Raw genomic sequence first — 22,559 nt, 5'->3', positions numbered from 1 at the left:
CCAAGACAAATATATAACAGATGCATAAATGAGCCATGGAATGAATGTGCTGCAGACATAGAGCCATCATTACGCTCTTCACAATCAAGTTTTTTCATAAGCTCATGTGGCGTACACCTGTGTTAAGTTAACGGTGCACTTAGGTGCAGTGTGGAAGACTTAATAATTCAAAGTGGAATTTGTTTCTTTGTTCCTTTTGTGCTCTTTCTCATATCCTCTCCCCTCATTATTTACTGTGCTCTGTTTGCCTTCTGTTTGTACTTACAATTATTTTGCTAATACTTGATTTGGCTGAGCTTCAAATTCACTGACTGGAAATGCAGAAAGTAGTAAGTAGAGCAGGACAGGGATACCACGTAAGGATGATTTTAAAATAAAATTAAAAAATCAGCAATCAATCTGTATTACCAAAAAAGTCCTTTAAGATGCCGTGTACTGGGTATCTACTGGAATAACATTTGAAAATTAAGAAATAGGCATATGTATGAACTGAAAAGTAATTTGAACAACGATTGAAGAGAACCAGTTGTGGGTTTGGGGTTCAACAAATAATTTGCTTTTATATGAAGCTCTGTTTCCTATATTGAAACCATACTTACTAGCAGTTTTATGCCCCTTCAAGTGGCAGTTTTCTAATGTATAGCTGTGTGTTCCTTCATAGAATTGTTCTACTACTTAGCTCTTCCATTTTCCTCAAAAACAAAGGCACTTCTTTCTCATCCTATTGTGAAGGGGAAATAGGAATTGGGTAGAAAAACATCTGGTTTAAATTTAACATGAAGGTGATGGCAGGGGGAGAAACATTTGTAGAATTGGCAAAATCTAAGACCGTTTTCTCAGTTGAAGATGTACACGAACATCTAACATGTCTGTTTTCTAATTTGGGGGTCTAATTAGGCTAAACTGGCTTTAAAAACCATCATTACAGACCAGCAGAGCTACGGCTGACCAAAACATTAAAGCTTTTAATGCAAGGTAGTAGTTTTCTCACACTTACTAATTGGCTTGCTCTTAAGCATACCGCATACGGCGTAGGGTAGCGTGCGGCCTGCTCAGCAGTGTTTGTGAAGGTCATTTAAAGCAAAAGTTTATTAGACTTGCGCTCAGTGAATAGTAGCTCTGTGCTGTGTAGCATCTGCTGTTAAATTCTGTATACTGTTGTCCTAAAAAAATGTAAAAGCTTTAAGGTCTACCCACATCTGACAGTTTATATTCCCTTATAGATTGCTGCGCTTTCTACATGTTTTGAGGCCACCTAAGCAAATTGTTATTAGAATTTGAAGCATCCAAATCGAAATAGTCTAAACAGTAAATTGTGGGTTTTAAATCTTTTGAGCTTGACTGAATTACAGTCAAGGTATGATATGTATTGAATTTCTTTTTGGCCTAACTCCTGGCCTACAAACCATCAGCATTTGAGATTGTGTACTTTTCAACAGAATCCTTTCCAGAACCTTTACTAGACTATGTGTATCAATACCTGTTCTTAATCAAGAGATTTAATTACCTATACCACATGCAGTCCAGAGATTTCTTCATACACAGGCGTATAACCATGTTGTTTAATGACATTAACGTGGATAACTCTAGCTGACGGTAGGGACTGGTTGTCTAATTGCATAGTTCATGTGTCTGGCTCACTTGTGTGATTTATGCTGATGTCCAAGCTGCCACGTCTCAGTTACTGGACATGGCGAGATTAAAGGTAATACAGGGATACCTACGGACGTGCAGATGTATCTGAAGAGTCCTGCATAGATCTATTCATCTATATGGCAGTGTCGTTCAGGCTTTGCTTTTCTATTGTGACAGAAAGTTGCATAATTTAGCATTGTTTTAACTTGCATTGTTTCACAGTTGGTAATTTTCTATTTTGTAAGCATAGGAAAACTTACCTTGGACCAGTAACTTCTTGGTGATTTTTATGGTTCTCTGTGGTGAAATGCAGGTATTCAGCATTTCTACAAATGACGACAGGTAAAAAGAATTATCAAAAAACTATCTCGATGGAAGGGTTCTCCGAGGAGTTCGAACTGTATCCTCTTTCAGGAGCTGAGCACCATCTTGATCTCATTACATTATTTTTTTTTCCCCTGATCAGAGGCTCTCAGATGGCATTTTGTGACAATAGTTTATTTGACCTGACCCAGAAGATTCTGGCTATTTGGAATGTGTTGTCATAAGCTATTAGTGATCCATCTAAAGTGGGGTTGTGCCTCTAGGCTTAGTATTTGGTTAAAGGGGGAAAAAAAAAATAAACATGCAGCTGGAAAACAAATGTAATTATCAAGTTTAATGGCACAAATATGCTTGGCAAGCAAATGTTGATATTTAGATAAAAAGATACCAACTAAGAGCAACCAGAGACAGAAGCAGTGGAGGAAGACTGACATCCCTCCATTTTCAAAGGCATTTTAAATATCTTGGGCAATAGTTATCATGAATTTAATACGCAAGTCCTACAGCTTCATGGGGTTTGCCAGTTTAGTATTTCATGTCTTGGATTTTTGTGTCGGTTATGTAGTTGTGTGCAGAATTTTTTCACCAACGTATGAATTCAAATATTATGCAGGCTTCAGGACAGTTATTCGGAAAGTGAAGGGCATCCACAGGCAAGTCTGAAAAATACTGATACTGAAGTTTGTATCTTTGTTCCAAGTATTTTATATAGTTCATTAAACAGTAGAAGAAGCAAGGTCAAATGTCAAACTTGTCTACCTGGAGTTGGGTTGAAGAGTCAAATGTTTAGACATACTTTTTCTGTGAAATGGAGAAGTCTGCCTTTAGGATTGGAATTAACATGATTTATAATGATGATATTGACTGCTTATTGAGGTAATGATCAAATGCCAAACTGCTATTGAAGCAGTTTTGTGCCACATGATGGATGTAAATAAGAATATGAGGTTTTGCCCCGCAACAATTTATAATGTGATATAATTTTTTCTTTTTTCTTTTTTTTTTAGCATAAGGCGACATCAGGAGAGGAGAGCAATTTTAACTCCAATTTTAACAGATTTCACAGTTCGAATAACTGCAGCTCCTGCAATTATTTTTACAAAAATTGATGCTGCAGAGAATTTACACCCAGAGGTTAGTACAAAGTGTGAACAGAAATAGCATAGCTTTTAATATGTGGATAATCTTAATATTTATTGTCCCACCATTTTAAGTATCTGGATGTTTTCAACTACAGAGATCACCAACTGGAAAAAAAAATAATTCTTAAGCACTAGCTGAAATGCTGGAGAAAGAATTTGTGTGTAGTATTTGATATTAAAGGCAGCCTGTCCAGAGGTAGATAAGCCTGTCTGCAATTCAGAAAATGTGAATCCTTTAATGATTTCCAGCAACATTTTTAAAAGATTTGTGATGGAAGGGTGTTGAGAAGAGGTGCTATAGTACAACATTACAAAACATTGTATTCACAAGCTTCTCATAAAGAAGCCTAAAAATGCAACCTGTACACTAGCTATAAGCAGAAAGTTGAGTGAAGTTCTTTTAGCCAGATTTTCAAGCCCACAAATTTCCACAAAGCATCCACTTCCCAACTGTTACTGTGGGTACTTCAAGGTATTCCAGATTTAACAATCACTTTTACCACTCTGTGGATCAGCTTATTCATGATTAGTCTGTGAAGAATGTTACACACAAAAGGTATTGGCTCCCTTTTTGGCATTAGTTTGCAGCTCAGGAATTTAAAACATTTTGTGTAGGGGAAATATCTGAAAGTTTTTGTCAGCTCACAAGGAGTATTTCTAATAGCAGCTACCTCCTGGGAAGAGCAAAGCAAGTACAGGAGCGTACATACGTGTACATTATTGAAAATGTGTATAGAAAGAAAAAACTGTCAGCTTCATATTTTGTGTAAAGCATCATCACAAGGGCAGATGGAAAATTATGTAATGTAAAAAAAGAGGTAGAAAGCTTGGCTAGGATGCATAGAAGTTCAATTAGCAAAGCTCAGAGATTTTTTTTAAGCTTTACTGAGATTATGTTCAAGAAGTTCGGTGTTTTCGGTGCATGCATTTTTCTTGTCATCTATTCCCTGGTGAAGGGAGAGGTCTAATTTAGATTGTGAAGAGCTTGAACATTGTGCAACCTTCTCATGAGAAGGGGCAGTATTTCTACTTATTAAGCAGCTCTTCTGCACTGGTTCAGTTTTTCATCTCTTTATCACTTGCCAACAGTGGTGAAGAGCATTTTTTGTGTTAGATAACACCAATAAAACAGTGGCCATCCAGCTAGCTTTGCCAAGGTATTAACAATGGTTTAATGAGAAATGAATTACATTGGTTATCAGTGAGTTCCAACACATGATTTCATTATAAATCAAGCAGAGTTTATGTTTAAAAAAAAATAAAGTACATCCTTTTCTTGGAAGGAAAGGAGAAGTGTAGTCATTGCCAGGAAATAAAAAACAAAATCTGACAGTCCACTGTTTGATACTACCAAGAGATGGAAACAAGACCTCACACACGAGATGCTTTTCTTGCAAAATTTGTCTTGATAGTTATGCTGTTGAATTAGAAGCCTAAGATGCCACTTTCTCCTAAAAAAGACCTAATTAATACTATATACAATGTTGAAGCATTGACTACAGCAGAGGATCACAGTACATTATAGTACAGTTCTATAGAAGGTGAAAATTATTTCCCCAGTAACTGTTATCTATTATTTTCCCTTAATTTCTCCACAGGAAATTTTGGTGTGTGGTCATTCTTTGGAGGTGAATGTGACAACAAACCTGGATTTCTTCCTTAATGTGGCTCAAGTACAACTTCTTCAGCAGCTGGTACAAGCCAATATGGTTGGACTCAAACCTTCCAGTAACACCACTGAGGTAGATTTTTCCCTGATTTGCAACTGTTTCTTTCAGAGTACTGTAGCTCTGATCCGTTATTTGCATCATCTAGACAAAATTATATAGGTAAATGAAATACTTTTATTGTTTGTTTGGTCAGCTTGAAAATGCATTCTAATGTTGTTCTAACAATAGGATGTCTTATTTTAACAAGAATATTTTTCACTAAATTAGACTAGGGTGATTGTGCAATACCTTATGTACAAAGAAAATTATCTTTTGTAAACCATGAAAGAATTCAGTTTTGAAGTAGGTTTTTGAGGTTGTTTGGCCTTTAATTTTAACTTTTATTGAAGCTTTGGCATCTTCATAGGAGTTTACATACTACACTGTGTGCTTCACTAAAACCAGTAAACTATCAATTTTTCCTGTACCTGGTAACCACTAATCACATTAACTGTCTTCACTCAACTCTAGTGGGGCTGTTGACAGAGCTTTAAACTAGACTTGAAGGGAGAAAGGGATAATACCAGACTTGCCCTTGACAAGCTGTGGGACGACATGCCAAGGGTAGAGGCACAGGGTGCTAGCGAGGCGTCTCAGCGTATTGCTCTGAGAGGTGCTGGCTGCACTGGAGCATGCTTGAATTCTTGTGGATATGAGCCAGGGGCTCCTGAGGTAATAGGAGCCAACAGGGAAAAACCAAAGATCTCAGAGGAACTAACAGGTATTCATCTGAGAAGGTGACATGGCTGACAGCCCAGCTGAAGTGCCTCTACACCAGTGCACGCAGCATGGGCAGCAAACAGGACGAGTTGGAAGCCACCATGCTGCTAGAAAGCTACAATCTGGTCGCCATTACTGAAACTTGGTGGGACGCATCCTATGACTGGAGCGCGGCTGTCGATGGCTACGGTCTGTTCAGAAGGGACAAACAAGGAAGGAAGGGCGGAAGCATTGCCTTCTACGTCAAGAAATGGATGGAGTGTGAAGAGCTGTCTCTGAAGAATAGCCACGAGCAGGCTGAAAGTTTATGGGTCAGAATCAGACCGAGGCAACAAAGGGAACCTTGTGGTTGGTGTCTACTACAGGCTGCCTGATCAAGGGGAGCCTTGATTGATGAAGCCTTCTTACTCCAGCTACAGGAGGTATCATGCTTGCAGGCTCTCGTCCTCCTGGGGCACTTCAGCCACCCTGACATCTGCTGAAAAAGTAGCACAGTGAGCTGTAGGCAATCCAGGAGACTCCTGGAGTGCGTGGAGAATAACTTCTTAAGCAAGGTAACAGACAGCCCTACCAGAGAGGATACCCTACTGGACCTGTTGGTCACCAAGTGACCTAATTGGTGACATCGAGATTTGAGGCAGCCTGGGCTACAGTGATCTTGCACTGGTGGAGTTTGTGGTCCTGAGGGATATGGGGCAAGCAAAGTGTAAATTCAGGACCCTGAATTTTAGGAAAGCAAACTTCCAGCTCTTCAGGGAGTTAGTCAGTAGGACCTGCTGGGAAACTGCCCTCAGGGAAAAGGGAGTAGAACAGAGCTGGCAGATCTTTAAGGATGCTTTCCATAGAGTGCAAAGGCTCTCGATCCCCAGGTGTAAGAAACAGGAAAGGAAGGCAAGAGGCCAGCATGGCTGAGTCGAGACTTGCTGGTCAAGCTAAAGGGCAAGAAGGAAATGCACAGGCAGTGGAAGCAGGGACAGGTATCCTGGGATGAGTACAGGGACGCTGCCTGATTGTGTAGGGTTGGGGTCGGGAAGGCCAAGGCGCAGCTGGAGCTGAACTTGGCAAGGGATGCAAATAATAATAAGAAGGGCTTCTGCAGGTATGTCAGCCAGAAAAGGAAGGTCAAAAACAGCGTACCCACCTTGATGAGCAAGACTGGCAAAGTGGTAACAACCCATGAGGAGAAGGCTGAGTTACTCAATGCCTTCTTTGCCTCAGTCTTCACTGGCAGTCTCTCTTTCCACACCTCTTGAGGGGATGGACTACAAGATGGGGACAGGAGGAGCAAAGTCCTGCCCACTGTAAGAGAAGATCAGATTTGAGACCACCTCAGGAACGTGAACATAAACAAGTCTATGGGACCTGACAAGATGCATCCCAGAGTCCTGAGGGAACTGACTGACATAGTTACCAACCCACTCTGCGTGATATTTGAAAAGCCCTGGCAGTCAAATGAAGTCCCTGGAGACTGGAAAAAGGGAAACATTGAACGCATTTTTAAAAAAGGTAGCAAAGAGGTTGCTGGGAACTACAGACCTGTCAGCCTCACCTCTGTGCCTGGGAAGATCATGGAACAGGTCCTCCCAGAAGCTCTGCTAAGGCACATGGAGGATGGGGCGGTGATTCAAGACAGCCACCATGACTTCAGCAAGGGCAAGTCCTGCCTGACCACCCTAGTGGCCTTCTACAATGGAGTGACTACGTCAGTGAACAAGGGAAGAGCTACCAATGTTGTCTATCTGGACTTCTGTAAGGCCTTTGACACAGTCCCCCACAGCATCATTCTCTCTAAATTGGAGAGATACGGATTTGATGGCTAGACTGTTGGGTGGATGAGCAACTGGTTGGGTGGTCGCACCAGTGGTCAACGTCTCAATGTCCAGGTGGAGATCGGTGATGAGTGGTGTCCCTCAGGGGTCCATATTGGGACCAGTACTCTTTAATATCTTCATCAATGACATAGTGGGATTGAGTGCACCCTCAGCAAGTTGGCAGATGACACCAAGCTGAGTGGTGCAGTTGACACACCTGAGGGATGGGATGCCACCCAGAGGGACCTGGACAAGCTCAAGGAATGAGCCCATGTGAACCTCATGAGATTCAACAAGGCCAAGTGCAGGGTCCTGCACCTGTGTCAGGGCGACTCCAGGTATCAGTACAGGCTGGGGGATGAAGGGATCGAGAGCAGCCCTGCCGAGAAGGACTTGGGGGTACTGATGGATGAAAAGATGGACATGAGCTGGCAATGTGCACTCACAGCCCTGAAGGCCAACCGTATCCTGGGCTGCATCCAAAGCAGCGTGGCCAGCAGGTCGAGGGAGGTGATTCTGCCCCTCTACACCACTCTGGTGAGACCCCACCTGGAGTCCTCCGTCCAGCTATGGAGCCCTCAGCACAGGAAGGACATGGCCGTGTTGGAGCGTGTCCAGAGGAAGGCCACAGAAATGATCAGAGGGATGGAACATGTCTTCTATGAAGAAAGGCTGAGAGAGTTGGGGTTGTTCAGCCTGGAGGAGAGAAGGCTCTGGGGAGACCTTATTGCAGCCTTCCAATACTTAAAGGGGCGTGTAAGAAAGATGGGGACAGACTTTTTAGCAGGGCCTGTTGCCATAAGACAAGGGGTCACAGTTTTAAACTAAAAGAGGGGAGATTTAGACTAGATAGAAGGAAGACATTTCTCCCAGTGAGGGTGATGAACCACTGGTACAGTTTGCCCAGAGAGGTGGTAGATGACCCACCCCTGGAAACATTCCAGGCCAGGCTGGACAGGGCTCTGAGCAACCTGCTCTAGTTGAAGCTATCCCTGCTTATCGCAGGGGGGTTGGACTAGGTGACCTTTAAAGGTCCCTTCCAACCCAAACTATTCTATGATTCTATGTCGCTAAGATTCAGCCCACCTCTGAATATTCTCATACTTACTTCAGTAGGAATGGTGATGGGATCCTGCATCATGAAGAGTCCTTCATCTTCTGAAAAATTAATGTCTCCTTTTTTCTGGAATTTTACAGGGTTCAGCAACTCTCTCTTGAATTTGTCGTTCTTTATTTCTGAAAAGTTGATACCTCAGTTTGCATTAAAAGCTGGTCACTAACTCTGACAGATTTGTATGTTTAAATTATTAAACTTCTGGAGTGATACAAAAAGAGGTAGGAGAAAAGAAAGCAAAACTTTGCCATAAGAAAAAAATGTGTGTTTCTTATCTTACAAAACCAGGAATCTAGTGAGACTGACAGCATCTTTTAAAGACAATAGAAGTTAATTTGTGACAAGGCGCTAATTAAGCTGGAATGATTGTTACATTCATTGAGAAATCTTCACAAATAAGAACAAGAGTTAGGGAGAGAGTTAAAGAGCAAGATACTATCTACTCTTCCTTTCCAAGAATCTAGGTTATGGGAGAGCTGAGGAAACATTTATCTTTCCTTTCCTGATTCTCACAGATTCAGCATGCATGTAAGTCTGGTTGGGAGCGGAAAATGCTCTAGAGTAGCCAAACTGCTTATATTCCTCTCTCCTCACCCCATCAAAACCTCAGTAGTTTTTTGTATCCTGCTAATCTAGGCATCACATCATCCTTCCCCCCACCCCCTCCTTTATCCCTTCCCAAGGATAGAGAAAAAATAAGGGGCATTGCTTCATTACGATGATGAAACATGAAAGATGTAGAAAAGAAATGCCGTGTATCTTTCTTTTCCTTGGATACTTGCAGAGACAGGGCCTTTTTTGGAGAGGAACATTATGAATTAAGTATATATGGAAATATCTTCAGTAAATAATTTGTAGAGCACTGTTTTCCCATTGTCAGTGGAACGGATAGAATCAGAAGATTTGAATGGGTGTCAAGAATTTTAATTCTGAGTTGGCACCATGTAGAAGTACTGCATGGCTGATGTGGACTGTACAAACTTAAAAGCAATTTACTACATAATTGCAGAAAGCTTTTTGTTGACCGCATCCCAAGATACCTATTTGTTCTTTGTTGATATCTCCCCTGCATTATTGAGGTCTCCTGTAATGAGTAATGGGATTATTTCTGGTTCAAGGTGGTGTTTGTCTTCTCTTTAAGTTGTAGAACTGTATCTTGATTCACTTACTGAAAATGGAAAATCCAATAGTTAGTTACTTTTTGTCCAGTTCGTTCTTCAGTGTTCTGTATAGTCTCATGCTGCATATATTAGAGGGTGGGGCGGCTTCATATAGGCACATTTATTATTAACCTCATGTTTCTCCTTTAGTCAGCAGAGGGGAACATAATACACGTTGTATGCTGCTGTTGTCATCTCAATGAATGAAGTCTGGAGCCTGCACATGGCTATTCATACTTCACACCTGCTAATTATTTCATTGCAAGAATCAAACCATAATTTAGGTCAGAAGGTGCCTGTGGAGACCATTGTTTTGGTGAAAAGAACACTAATGTCAAAGCTAGATCAGGCTTTTCAGCGCATTGTTGAGTTAAATCTGTCTTTATCTCCAAGGAAGGAGGTTGCACTACCCCTCTGGGTAATTGTCCTAGGCTTGCTCTGGCAAGTTTTTCTCTTTATATCTATTCAGAATTTTGCTTGATACAACTTTTAACCATTGCCTCTCAACATTTCACTATACATCCCCAAAAACAGTCTGACTTCATCTTCTTCATAACCAGGCTTTAGGTAACTGGAAACTGTAATCTGATACCCCACCAGCATCCTTAGCCTTCTTCCATCTGAACAAACCTAGCTTTTTCACCCTCTACTTATAAATACTGTGCTTTAACCTGTTAACCCTTGATGATCTTGATGATCCTCTGCCCACTGAAGTTTGTCAATTTTTTTGTTCTATTATTGAGCTCAGAGCTAGACACAGTACTCTAGGTGTGGACTCACACAGTATCTAACAAAAGGAAATAGTCTCACCTCTGATCTGTTGGTTATCCCGTTGTTAATTCTGCCAAGAGCTTAGCCTTCAACACTATGGGGGTATGCTGCTATCACATGTTCAGTTTGTTGTCCAGCAGTTGTCGTTGACCCTTGGGTTCTTAGTGCAAAGCTGCTCTGTAGCAGTTGGCCTCCAGCCTATATTTGGTTTGGAATTTTTCCATCTCAGGTGCAGGTCTTTGCATTCACCTTTGACCTTCATGAGGTTTCTGTTAAACCATTCCTTCATTTTGGCAACTCCCTAATGCCCTACCCTCAGTGTACCAACAGCTCCCCCAAGTTTGGTGTCAGCTGTGAACTTCCTTTGGGTATGTTCGTATCATTGCCAAGGTCTTTCAAAATGACATTAAACGTCATCAAACCTTGAGGAATGTCACTCTGTACCTAGAGTTCAGCTACAAGAACAGTGGCCGTTACTCTCTGATTTTAGTGGTCCAGTGTGATTTTTACCAACCTTGTAGTCCACCCATTCAGTTCACACTTGGATCCAACAGTTTGGCTACAAGTCTGCTGTGGAAGACTGTCCAAACTTTGCTAAGGTCAAAGCAAATGGCATCCAGTACTCTATCCACAGAATCAATCGTCTCATCATAGAAGGCCATCAGACTGTGGTAAGGCATGATTTGCCTTTTGGTAAATATGAGTTGTTTGTTCCCAAAAACTTTTTTGTCCTTCAAGTGCCTGGAATTGGCATTTGTGAAAATGTGCTCTGTCACCTTCCCAGGGTCTGTGATAAGGCTGACTATCAAGCAGGTTCCCTTGATCCTCCTTCTTGCTCTTTTTGAAGATGGGGGTGACGGTTACTATTTTCTAGACATCAAAGACTCTCCCAGACAACATGTCCTCTCACATATGGTAAGGAGAGTCACAGCAGTGACACTGAACAAAAGGTTCTTCAAACACCTTTTTTTAATGTTGTGTCTATTTTAAGAGAAAAATTGAGATGAAGTTACCCACCCTCCCAAAGGCTTTCCTAAAATATTGCAAATTACCTAGGACATTATGCAGGTCATAGTGATACACAGAACCTGTGCTCTGTTTCTCCTGCTGAAGTGTTCCTCTTGCATTTGCATTCAACACAGTCTTTTTCAGCAAGATGATTCACGGAAAATAGCTTTAAGATTTTTTTTTTTCACCCGGTGCCTATTTGCTCTGCAAATTTAGAGCTTCTGCTTTGTAGCGTTTGAGGATTTTCACCAATATTTCTATTAGATGTTTAAGCGTGATTAACACAAGAGTAGGAAGAAACAGAAGAAACTATATTCCCCATAGGAAAGTACAAAATGAAATGGAGAAACCAAGAAAGTTTGCATTTCCAAATCAGAATGTATGAAACCTGTCTTCCAAACCTGCCCCAAGATAGCATGGCAGTGATTTTTTTTTTGAAGTTGAAAGGAATAGAACATTTTTTTGTAGAAGAGATATTTTTACAAATTTTTTTAATAAATATTACTTGGGTATTTGTACATGAATTTACACCACTGAACTGTTTGCATTAAGTACTTGTTCAGTTATTTTCAAGGGTATTCAGAACCTTTGCATACAATGCTTCTCTTCAGGGACTCATGGATGAATGAGCAACCACCCAGTAAACAAAAATACATAAAAATAGTGCACACAGGCATTCCCTGAATAGGAAAAGGGATAAAGAATGCCTTGAATTTCTTGATGTAACTGGCCATAAATGAAATTGGTTTTATTGATTGTCCTTTTTTCTGCTAGAATAATGAGAAGATGGAGATACAGTCTTGTCAAAGATTTTGTTGAGTATCTGTCGAAAAGTGTACTTCAGTACTGAAAAATGAACTGTAACAGAAGCTGTAGGATTCAAGAGGTACCTAAAAGTAGGAAGGAAACTGGAATGGTAAATTCTTCACATTTTTTTATGTGTTGGTGCCACTTTAAAGACACTGCAGATGAAAATCTGAAAGAAGTCCTAGATACGCATTTGAATTTTGACAGATCTGACCATGTACTACTGAAAGTTAAAAAAATTCTTGTTGCTGAAGGTGTCCAGCTGATTGAAAATTCTGCATTGCTAGTAGGGATTTAGACTTTATAAGGAAAAAAACAATCCAGCATATACAATACACAGAATCATTGTTCAGACATAGTGAAAAGGTTTAGGGAAATTTAAGGCCTGAAGGGACTTTTGAGCACCAGGGTTGGGAGACAAAAGGAAAGTTAGGTTGGAACTTAGATAATGAATGGAATTTTGTATGACAGTGACTTAAGGCAATGAGTGTATTTGCTTGGCTTTGCTTTAGGCACTCCCGTAATTATTAATTAAGATAATAATCTTGATTGTGTATTTTTCCTGCAAGGCAAGCTGTTCAACCACATTTAAAGATGTAGTGTTTAACCTGTTTTTAGGTAGCCATTTTTACAGTATGAGGTCTTATTTAAAGGAAGAGTCAGTAGTGATGAATTGTATATTCCTCTTATTGTATTTGTTTCCTGTTAGTGTCTGTTCAAACACAGTTATGCATATGTGTGTAGTTACGGTTGATTTGCATTTTAGCATACAAAAATTAAGATAGGATAGAATCATGGAATAATTTAGGTTGGAAGGAACCTATAGAGTTCATATAGTCCAGGCCCCTGCTCACAGCAGGCCTAATTACGTAGGGTTGCACTAGGGCTTCGATCAAGTTTTGAATACCTCCAAAGATAGAAATTACACAACCTCTCTGGGCAGCCTAGTTGAGCATCCAATTGGTAAAAAAAAAAAAAAAAAAATCCATCCTAATATCTAATTGGAGTTTCTTGTATTCCCACTTGTGTCCATTGCTTCTCATCTTATCAGCAGGCTTCTCTGACAAGAATCTGGCACTATCTTCTCCATGGACTGCAATCAGGTAGTTGTACACATGCCCATGGATGCCATCTGATTAAACTTTGATCTTCTGATACTGCTGTCTTGATTGTGCAACCATCTTGGTTGCCCTCTGTTGAACTCAGTTGATATTTTTCTTGTGCTGTGAGGACCAAAACTGGACACAGTATTCCAGATGTGATCTCACGAGTGCTGAGTAAAGGGCAATAATCACTTCCCCCGATCTACTGACCATGCTTCTGCCAGTACAGTCCAAGATGCTGCTGGCCACCCAGATACATGACTGGCTCCTGTTCACCTGGACTGCTCTGCAACCAGCTTGTATCTTTGCTGAGGTTCTTCCTTCCCAGGTACCGGACCTCACATTTCTCCTCGTTTAACATCCTAATGTTCCTATTTGGCTCATTCATCTACCCTGTCTAGGTCCCTGTCTGAGCTCAATCATTCAACTAGTTTTTTATCCATTTGGTAGTTCACCCATCCAGACTATAATGTGCAAACTTGAATACAAGAATATTGTGGAAGTGTTAAAAGCCTTGACGAAGTGGAGGTAAACGACACCTACTGCTCTACCCTTGTCCATAGATCCAGCCATTTTTTCATAGAAGGTAAGCGGGTAATCTGATAGATAACCTGCTTTGTGGATTCTGAGGAAGGGAAAAGCATGTCAGTGAGCAGCTTTGCTTTGTTTTGTTCATCTTAGCTTTGTCACTTAGCTGTGTTCATCTTTTTTGATGATTGCTTTGCATTTTTTCAGAGCCAATGGTTTCTACTGCTTGAGGTAAATGCCCAAGTAAAAACTGTGAATATATAAAGCTTGTCACTTTTTCTGCTTTTCTCTAGCACTCTTTCTGTAAGCCTCCCTGCTGATTCTTTCTCCAGCAAGGTGAGCACTCAAGTTTGCCAGCTATGTGGGCTGATGACAGCTCTTCCAGCAAGCAGCCCTTTGAAGCTAATGAGTATTCAAAAGAAAGGCAACAAAATATTTGGGAATTCTGGGTATGATTTATGGGGTGGGCCATGGATATCATAAGAGTCAGATGCATACACCTTGGCTGCAAGATGAATGTTTTGGAGCTGTGAAGCCACAAGTATTTGAGAAGTGCAAACATCAAGGCTGAAGTAGAATCATTTAGAGTTGTATAAAGACTTATAGAGATATACAAGGAGTTATATAATTAAAAATGAAGGGAAACATTATTCAAGTTTGGATGTTAGGAAAAATCTTATTTGGTGTAGAACAGTGCCAAGCGGCACGATAAAAGGCTGTTGAGCTGGGGTCATTGCACTGATTTTTCATATCAGGGGAAGACTACCTGCTGTGGTTTTATGATTGAACTGTTTCTAATATTATAATATCTAACTGATCGTAACAGCCCCCAATCAATTTCTAATTTATGTGATTTTGAGTTCAGTAAATTCTATTTATCTGCCCTGGATTTCTCCAAATAAGCGACACTCAGTTAAAATGGCAAAAATTAGTGAATTTCATTCTCTGAAGCCTAAAAATCATTAAGCTGGTAAATCTCTTTTTATTAGGTAAAGTGGAACTTCAATGTATTAAGACTGCCTGGGGCATGTGGTAGTTAACAGTAATTAGTTTTGTTATTCATTAATATCAAGTAATCGTCATATTAAGCCTCCTTTCAAAACAACCATGTATAAAGAATAACACATGACTATTTTTGAAACCAGTGTTTTCAAGCAAGTTAAATATTTATACATTTTAACAAAATAAAAACCATATTTTAAGGGGGCAGGGATGAACCACATCATTAAGAAAGCCAGAGATGGGGATGTTCTTTGATCTATGTATGTATTCTGCCCAGTATCCCACAGCAAAAAAAAAAACACCCTTAAGTCATAAAGCTAATATAACATTCTTTCCTTCTCCCAGTCTCCTGACTCCACTCTTTTGTCTTGGTCTCCTACAGTCTACTTTGTTCCAGAAATCCACACATAAGTGTCTTAGCTTCCAGTAGTCTTGACCTGACTCACTCATGATACTCATATGCACTTCTCCAGTTTTTTTTCATTGTGTAGAGTTGCCATTTTGGAGATTAAGTAATAAAAACAAGGATAAATGCCACTTAGTGTCTTCTGAAATTATTTGAAGACGTCCTGTTTCTCACACAGGAAGAAAGATTCTTTAGAATATCACGATACCTTCTGCAGGGGTTTTTTTCTTACCTTAAAAGACTATAGTAAAGAAACAGATCTGAAGATTTTGCTTTGGTATTTTCACTGGAAGATTTGCTTTTGTTCAAAATCAATTGGGTTTTTCCTGGATCATCTTTTGGAAGAAATGGCATACTTACTCCTTTTGTACCATATTATGCTGATGATGTTTGTTTGTTTGTTTGTTTTGTTAAGTCTAGAAAGCACCATTATAAATTTCTAGTTTGGTCTTTTTGTTTTAATAAGTACCCTAAATTTTCACAAGTACTTCCTGTGACAAATTCATGAATATTTTTGAACGTACTGCACAGATGTAGAGAGGAATTAATACAAAGATTTCAGACCCATTACTAGATAATTATCATTGACATGACTAGATGAATATATTTGATACTTGAGGCACATGAGACAGTAATGGCCTTAGTGTCTTAAACTGAGGCTCATTTATTTAGCCCTACATTGGCGTATGACTTGGAAACAGTCTAAGAACAGATACATTAATGATGCATCCCTACAATATTTTCCCAGCTATACTGTAGTATTTGCAGAGGTAGTGGTGATGTCTGTGTGCTTGAAAATCTTCAGTGGTTTTTTTGTCTCATGGATTTTTCCAGTTGCCTTTGAAATTCGTCTAAACTTTCATCATCTGCAATAACCCGTGGGAAGGAGTTCCACAGCTAACTATATGCAGTGGGAACAGCACCTTCCTCCCACCCCCCTTTTTTTTTTTTAATTTCTTTTTACTTATCTTGCATAAAGTTCTTATCTTAGAAAAAAAAAAATTTACTTTGTCACTGTCTCTGGGCCATTTTATCTTACATGCTTGGATCATACCCTGTTTTCATTGTCTCTGTTCCTCCAGGTTGAAGAATCCTAGGGTTTTTTTAACTATGATTGCTCCCTACAAACTGTTCCATTCCATTAGTTATTTTTGTTAACCTTTTCTGGCACTTTTTTGGTTTTACAGTCTGCATTTTTGAAGTGGGGCATGGTTCAGACCAAAATTGGACCCCTAGACCAGAACTGCACCCAGTATTCAAGATACAGACAGGCACACATGGATTTATTGTTGGCACAGCAATGTTCTCCCTTTTGTTCCATCTCCCTTTCCTATAATTCTTGGTAAGAGAATTGAGGTTTTATGTCTGCTACTGATCTTTTCTGTTTCTTTGTCCCTTTCCCTTTCCCACTCATTGACTCTTTCATAGAAATGTGTGTAATAACGTTAAGAACTTGGTTTTCGGTGACAGTAGTCAACTTGGAAACCATTTTCTTATATTCCTTTTGTGATTTTTTTTCATATAGACTAATCGATCAATTATTTATCAAGGTGAGAACCTTCTTCTTTATCCCACGGAAAGTTAGTTGACTAGACACAGACTGAATAGCTAGCACATTGCTTATCAATAGTGGGAATCTCTTGTCTGCAGAACGGACTTTTCTCTCAATTATCTAAAACCACAATCTTACGATATACTCTCTGTACACAGTATTCCAAGTCTGATGAGAAGACCCATCAAAATGGGAAGCAGCTTTGAAATCAGAGACACACTTATCTGTAGTGAGCTTGTTGCCTGATACAGTTCTGATTTTTCATGTGTCTTGCTCTTAAGTCACTGTCCAAACCCAAACATTTTAAAATTTAATTTGAAGTTCAGCTCAGCTGACAATATGGCTGTTCCTCCTCTTTTCCTCTTCCCTCTGAAGTTAATCTTTTTAGTGATACAGCCATTCCTGTTTCCACAATGAATTTTCAGGATTTTTTCTTAGATATGCTCATTATTTTTTTTGTTAGCTACAAAGTTTGCAGTTCAGAGTTAAATTTGGAACATTTTCACTGTAACTTAGAAACCTGGATTTGCATTCTGTGGTTTCCCTAGTTTATTTTACCCTGGATAAACAATGGGAAATTATCAGTAGTTAATGAATTATCTTGTATTTCTCACAATTACAATTATCTTGTAATTACTTCTCACAAGTAATATAATTACTTGTCAGTAATGTAATTACTTGTCAGAAGAGAGTCTACTGTGGTATATTTATGCACTGGTCCCTGAGGCTCAGCTGTGAGCGAACTTCAGAGAACTGGCAGGTTTCTCAGCACCTCCTCTCTCTGTTGCACCTGACTGGGGCTCATGCCTAGAGAACTTTTTCTTAAGTATTTAAACTGTTTTGTTGGAAAGAAAGCAACCTTTTAATGGCTGAGTTGAACAGCTGTTTGTGGCTCTTCAACAGCAGGAGTTCAAGAGCTTGTCTGTTCCTTACTTCTAAAGGAAACAAATGAAATATCTTTTATACGAGCAAGCTTAGTATATTTAAAAATAAAATTGCAGTGACAAAACTGTGACATTCCTGAATATTCATGTCCACAGAATCACAGAATCATTAAGGTTGGAAAAGACCTTTAAGATCATCAAGTCCAACCATCAAGCCAACACCACCATGCCCACTAAACCATGTCCTGAAGTGCCACATCTACACGTTTTTTGAACACTTCCAGTGATGGTGACTCCACCACCTCCCTGGGCAGCCTGTTCCAGTGCTTGACCACTCTTTCAGTGAAGAAACTTTTCCTGATATCTAATCTAAACCTCCCCTGGTGCAACCTGAGGCCATTTCCTCTCGTCCTATCACCAGTTACTTGGGAGAAGAGACCAACACCCTCATTGCCACAACCCCCTTTCAGGTAGTTGTAGAGAGCGATGAGGTCTCCCCTCAGCCTCCTCTTCTCCAGACTAAACAACCCCAGTTCCCTCAGCCGCTCCTCATAAGACTTGTGCTCCAGACCCCTCACCAGCTTCGTTGCCCTTCTCTGGACATGCTCCAGCACCTCAGCGTCCTTCTTGTAGTGAGGGGTCCAAAACTGAACACGGGATTCAAGCTGCGGCCTCACCAGTGCCGAGTACAGGGGCACGATTACTTCCTTGCTCCTGCTGGCCTCACTGTTTCTGATCAGGCCAGGATGCTATTGGCCTTCTTGGCCACCTGGGCACACTGCTGGCTCATGTTCAGCCGGCTGTCAACCAGCATCCCCAGGTCCCTTTCCGCCGGGCGGCTCTCCAGCCACTCCTCCCCAAGCCTGTAGCGTTGCATGGGGTTGTTGTGACCCAAGTGCAGGACCCGGCACTTGGCCTTATTAAACCTCATACAGTTGACCTCTGCCCATCGATCCAGCCTGTCCAGATCCCTCTGCAGAGCCCTCCTACCCTCCAGCAGATCAACATTCCCACCCAACTTTGTGTCATCTGCAAACTTACTGAGGGAGCACTCGATCCTCTAATCCAGGTCATCAGTAAAGACATTGAACATGACTGGCTCCAAGACTGTCCATATTATTCTAAGCTGAATTCTCGCTGTTATATAATTAATATTTCATTTGCCTTTTTTTAGTGTGCAAATGAGGATATACTGAGGAAAGAGAAGGAAAGTTTTCAAGGGACTGCATTTAAGCAGATTGAAAGCAGGTGCCTGTCCACATTGTATAACAATTTTGGCACATCGCTCATTAAGAAAACCTATGCCACTGAAATTAACTCACGCCCAACAGATGTTTAGTACCATAAAGGGATATGACCTGCTTGACACCAGTCACTGGAAGGAAAACATTTTTTCTTTTGATGTTTTGCATTAGGTACCATGGATATTACACATGTGTCTCATGCACTGAAAATAGAACTAATTTTCTTATATAAATTTTACATTAATGCACATTCATCCCTGCTGTTCAGCCAACATAATTAATGTTTTATAGAGAAATATAGGATTCTCCAAGAGTGTGTGGGTTCATTTAGTAGTGGACATTGCATTCAGAAACAAAGTCATTTCTGTTTCTCAGTCAAATTGAAAAATCCTAAAACGATATAATTAAAATTTGTCTAAATGTACTGGTAGTATAAATCTAGCAGTAATCTAATGGGATACTAGTAATTTTTCTTTTTAAAGTATCATGGTTATAGTAAATGGAATTTTGTGGATCCCAGGATTAGCCCAGGGCTATATATACATATATGAATTCAAAGTGTAAAATTTCAGATTATAAATTATAATAATAATCCATTGATTATGATAAACTTACAGATGGGATTTTAAACAATCAAGTAATTAAGACTGGAAATACCCTGAGTTTACAGCTGCTGTTAGTAAACATATGACCTTTGGAGTCAGGGAAGCAATTGTGATGGGTTTTTTAAGGTTTTAGACACATAGGAAATTTGTATTTGTGCTTTTCCTGCCCCAGCCTCCTGTGGCAGCATGTTGGTCTAAATCTGGATTTCAAATACAATTTAAGAATTTTAGGTTCAAGTCTTGGAAAGGCAATAATCTATTTAGCATTCAGTTCAACAAAAAAATAACATGTATGCAGCTCATTATTTATAGGAATAAACAACTTATGGGAATGTCGTTACATGTCTGGCTGTGAGCAGTGATGCCCTTCTCTAAAGAGAAGGGTAAGAATGCAACAGTTGCCTTTTTCCTGTGTTCTTCTTGTCTTGTAGCAAATAAGTACAAATCAGCAGTATTAAAGTGGATACATTTTCAGCACAAAATATTTTTAACAGTTTCTGGCTGGATCTCACCCTGGATATCAATTAACTGTTTTAATCCTTGGTGATGTGTTCTAGGTAACGTATAAAAGTTACTGAGTACTTCAACAACCTTTTGTGAGAGTCAGTATATATCTGTAATTTAGAGTATGCCTGTCCTTAATAACAGATATTTCTGTAATCTGTCAGTGTTTGAAAACGTGACTGGAAGCTACTAGTGTAGATTATCTGAGGTTTATCTTACTCTTGGTAAAGTATGCTGATACTTGGAGTAAATGGGAAGAGAAATTAGCTGTATTACCACTCCCATTAGAGCAATTATATTCTAGTAATGTATATTGTTATATTAATGACATTTCTAATGTGGGTGGTCTTTGGTGCAAAGTAGGAGCAACAAATTCATATTCTTCCCTTACGAGCATGCAAACAGAAAATTACACCTTTCTGTTCCTAATAACTTTATGTTCCTACCAATAACTTCACAAACCTGAAAGATGTAGGCCTTGTTTTTTAAAGACTCTCTGAAATACAAAATAGAGCAGAGGTCACATCCTGAAATTATTTTTTTATTCTAGTCAGTAAAACTTTCCTGGCATAAGTAACCATACTGTATCTTCCTGTTTTTTAAAAACATGGGTACTACTTGATATCTGCTGGACAGGATCTCTTGGATTCCTTTTCAATTTTATCTCTGTTTTTACAATGTAGAAAAATGAATATTGACCCTCAAATGAGGCCAGTATTAGAATATTTCTATGTCTTTACATTTATTTGCTTTTGTTATTACCAGGAATCTGTTGCAATCAGTTCTTCAATGCAGTCGTGAAAGCTGAATTTATAATTTTGGTCTTCAGACTTACAAAGGAGGAGCTCTCCTAGTTCTTTCTTACCACTGGGTTATCTGACAAAGGTAGACAACAACTTAGTGTGTTTTGATTTGGCAGTACTCAGGAGCTTGTTACGTGCTTTTTGCAAAGACACCTGAAGAGTTTTAAAAGTAAGTATAATTAATGAAAGGTTACAAAGAACATTTAATAGTGCAGGAAATAAAACTCTTCCTCTCTCTGTAAGTATACAGATAAAAGTAGGCTCTTTGCTGCCAGCTTCTCTCAGTAATTAGAATTATAATATCTTTTATAGTATGTCTGAGTTTTCCTTTAAATACATTTATAATTGGGAACATTCTCTATATGCGTCTGAAAACCCACAGACATACCTTAATCCACTAAAATGCAATTATTCAGTGAATAAGACTATGACTTCTCAGAAAATGTTTTTTTCTTCTCAGTGTGAATTCAACTAGATGGATTTATCTCTGATTCTACTGGCATAAAAAATTTTTTAGTATGGCTAGAAGACATAATACTGATGGTTGTTAGTTTTTATCAGAACATTACAATTAAAAATAAGTTCTGTACATGTGCCTTGAACATAAGATCAAAATGTAGTTGCTGTATTAGTGAAAGAGTTGAAGCTTTGGCATTGCTGAATTTCTGGCATATTTTATTATGACTATATAAGCAGAATAGTAAGGATTGTTAGAGTTCTGTTTAACTTACTGGTTAGCCTACTATAATCTTCCAAGTGCCAAGAGCTGTTCTTAACTTTCTTCTTTTAACAGTTTAGTTTGCAGATTAGAATGGTTTTAGATCATTGCAGACACCTATTCAATAAATAACCAATAATTAATTCAGTAACTTAAGCCGATCCACTTGCTTTTAATTTTTTCCAAGCATGGTTGCATTGAATGACACCATTTCATCAGTTGCAATGAGTCTGACTTCATTAAGGGATTACCTAATTATCAGTGCACATGGCTTTTTGTTGGAGGCATCAAGTGGGCTTTGAAGGATTTGTTCAATTTTAGTCACGATTTAAGGTAGAACTAATGACTGGAATTTTTTGACTCATGAACTTAAGTAAATTAGAAGGTTTAACAAACTTTAATGAAAACAGATAAATTGCCAAAATGAAATTAAAAGTATTAATTTGAAAATAGATAGGGGCGCAATTTCAGACAGATAAGTCATATGATTAGCCTGAATGAGACAAGTAGTTAGTGTTAAGGCTGAAAGAAATGGCATTAAAACTGATTTGGGAAAATAAAGAGGATGTCCTTTGGAAAATTGTCTAACATTAGAAGCAAAGCTGACAGGTAGCTTTTCTAGTGTTAGGGGTTTTTGATAATTCAGAGTTTTACAGAATCTTTGATTAAGGGGACAGTGCCGGTCACTGTGGTTGGAATTACCTCAGAAGATAACATTTCCTCCAATTAATTCATCTTTAGATGAGAGATTTTTAATTAGAGATATTTCTAAATTATTATCTGTTCCATAAATATTTTTCCTAAAAGTAATAAAATAATTCAGTGAAGTAATAAAATAATTCAGTGATAGAGAATCCACCATAGTCATTCATAAACTTTTCCAATAAGTAATTCTTTTCCAGTTAAAAAAGTACATCTTATTGCTTGTTTAAAAATTACAATCTACGACTTTAGAAAGTCAATAATTGCTCTTAATGCCCAAGTGTCAGAGTGGCAGTCTATGTTACCT

The 22,559-nt window shown here is 39.1% G+C and overlaps 1 protein-coding gene across 1 annotated transcript in view; it reads left to right on the top strand.

Annotated features, from left to right (window-relative positions):
• VPS13B (vacuolar protein sorting 13 homolog B) overlaps nucleotides 1-22,559 on the top strand; it is a gene marked incomplete at both ends in the record, with an annotated part of 485,525 nt that overhangs the window by 320,269 nt on the left and 142,697 nt on the right. The window contains 2 exons of the mRNA XM_081996267.1: nucleotides 2,967-3,093; nucleotides 4,700-4,843. Of these exons, the coding sequence (XP_081852393.1) occupies nucleotides 2,967-3,093; nucleotides 4,700-4,843 (271 nt within the window). The remainder of the gene's footprint in view (nucleotides 1-2,966; nucleotides 3,094-4,699; nucleotides 4,844-22,559) is intronic.

The sequence above is a fragment of the Phaethon aethereus genome (genome assembly GCF_964289735.1).
Source record: "Phaethon aethereus genome assembly, chromosome: 2".
In the NCBI taxonomy this organism is placed as follows: Eukaryota; Metazoa; Chordata; class Aves; order Phaethontiformes; family Phaethontidae; genus Phaethon; species Phaethon aethereus.
This window is presented reverse-complemented; position numbering and strand designations above follow the sequence as displayed.